We start from the raw sequence: 1,853 nt of genomic DNA on the forward strand, positions 1-1,853 counted from the left end.
TCCAAGCTGGTTTTTCTCCATTTGCGCTCAAGACTACGAGTTTCTTTCTTGAGAGAATGGGTATTACTGTTGTACCATGGCGCAGTACGTTTTTCTCTAACCTTTTTCAACGTAGTTAAACATGTAGTTAAGTATATCATCTAAAGGGAATGTTAACATAGTTACAATACATTTGAAATGGATTATTTAATCTATAAAGACATTTGGGCAATACATTATAAATACATTTGGTATATATTCATTATATATTAATCTTACATTTTGAATAATTAATGTGTATTTTCTATGCATGATGAGTATATTTAAAAGTGTATGAAAGATGGTTTCAACTGTACTGCAAGTGAAAACTTTTTTACAGAGAAAATATGTTAAAAGCACATTTTAGTTCATATTCATGGTGTCCCGAAATAGAGTTGAGTACACTTAGATGATCTTATCTCTAGAAGTACTAAAGAATCAGTTTTGGCATATAAAGTACAAAAGTAGTGCGTGAAAATCAAGCACTTTAAGTACAGTAAGGAAGTGTACTGAATAAAGTGTATTTTACTGCACTCTTTTGGCCTGGGATGTGAATGTGGGTCTGCAGCGCCACCGTGTGTTGAAGGACAGTGTCTCCTCTGAGCTCATCTAGAGACTTTACCCTGAAGCTTCAGCAGTTTAGAAACAAGTCAGAAAAGTCCAAATAAATCACTCATTTACAGACATGTCTCCTGCAACGCTGTCATAACACTGCATTTATAACTGCACGTTATTATTCTGGATCAGAATCATAAACTAACGTTCTCGTAACGTTAGAGAGAGATTTTTGGAAAGGCATTAATGCCTCAACATGTGTAGTGCAGTAAAACAGTTTTTACACAGGAACATGTGAATGCAGAATATCAAAGCACGTGACATGTATTGTTGAAAAAAATGCTAAAGTGTTTTTTGTCACTTTTATCTGATGTTAATGCAATACACACATGTGAGTGAACAAACAGCGCCAGGGGTGTGTTTCCTGAGACACGGGAGCGCGTTCATGTGTGTGTGTGTGTGTGTGTGTGTGAGAGAGTGTGTGTGTGTGTGTGTGTGTGTGTGTCAGAGTGTGTGAGAGATCGGACTCATGTGTGTGGAACGGGCTCATCTGCTGCTGCTGCTGCTCGCCTCAGGTCAGTGTGTTCTTCATCTTCATCATCATCATCATCATCATCCTCATCATCAATATCTACACACATTCAGAATGCAGACGTGTATAGTTTTGTAGGTTTTGTTGATAACGGAGCGTTCCCGCGGCGTTAAAGTCTCTCTGTTCCTCTGCTTTACTGTAATGGTTTGTCCGCCTCTATTGTTTCATCTGTCTCCTGTTTTTGATTTACGAATGAATTCTGTTTCCTGTGTTCTTGAGCTGAGCTGAGATCCTGCAGATATAATCCTCTGTGAGTGACAGCTGTCAATCATCGCGCTCTTTAATGGGCTTACCTGTGCACGTCATTCACCTGCAGGACATAGACATCTCAGACATCAGAGACAGAACGACTTCATTCACCGAGTGCTTTTTGTTCTTGTTTATATGAGCATTTATACAGGCGTCTATCAAATATGCAACACGTATGGATAAACGTTTAGCAGCTAAAAATGAACGTTCTCAGAACTTAGGGAAGGTTCTCTCGGGATTCTGAAGAAGCATTCTTCCTGTAGCATTAACAGAGTTATTTGGTGTTTGATAATCTTCTTAAAACGTTAACACACAACCGTTATTTATACATGATTTATAGAATGGTTCTCTGAAACCTTTTAAGAGTCAGTGTGTGTGTGATTGTGTGTGTGTGTGTGTGTGTGAGAGAGAGTGTGAGTGTGTGTGTGAGAGAGTGTGA

The 1,853-nt window shown here is 38.6% G+C and overlaps 1 protein-coding gene across 1 annotated transcript in view; it reads left to right on the top strand.

Annotated features, from left to right (window-relative positions):
* Positions 1-1,076: 1,076 nt before the first annotated feature.
* LOC107710532 (myelin protein zero-like protein 2) overlaps positions 1,077-1,853 on the top strand; it is a 16,215-nt gene continuing 15,438 nt past the window's right edge. Inside the window, exon 1 of the mRNA XM_016515318.1 lies at positions 1,077-1,148. Within this exon, the coding sequence (XP_016370804.1) occupies positions 1,103-1,148 (46 nt within the window). The 5' untranslated portion in view covers positions 1,077-1,102. The remainder of the gene's footprint in view (positions 1,149-1,853) is intronic.

The sequence above is a fragment of the Sinocyclocheilus rhinocerous genome, unplaced genomic scaffold (genome assembly GCF_001515625.1).
Source record: "Sinocyclocheilus rhinocerous isolate Xijiao unplaced genomic scaffold, SAMN03320098_v1.1 scaffold867, whole genome shotgun sequence".
Taxonomy (NCBI): domain Eukaryota; kingdom Metazoa; phylum Chordata; class Actinopteri; order Cypriniformes; family Cyprinidae; genus Sinocyclocheilus; species Sinocyclocheilus rhinocerous.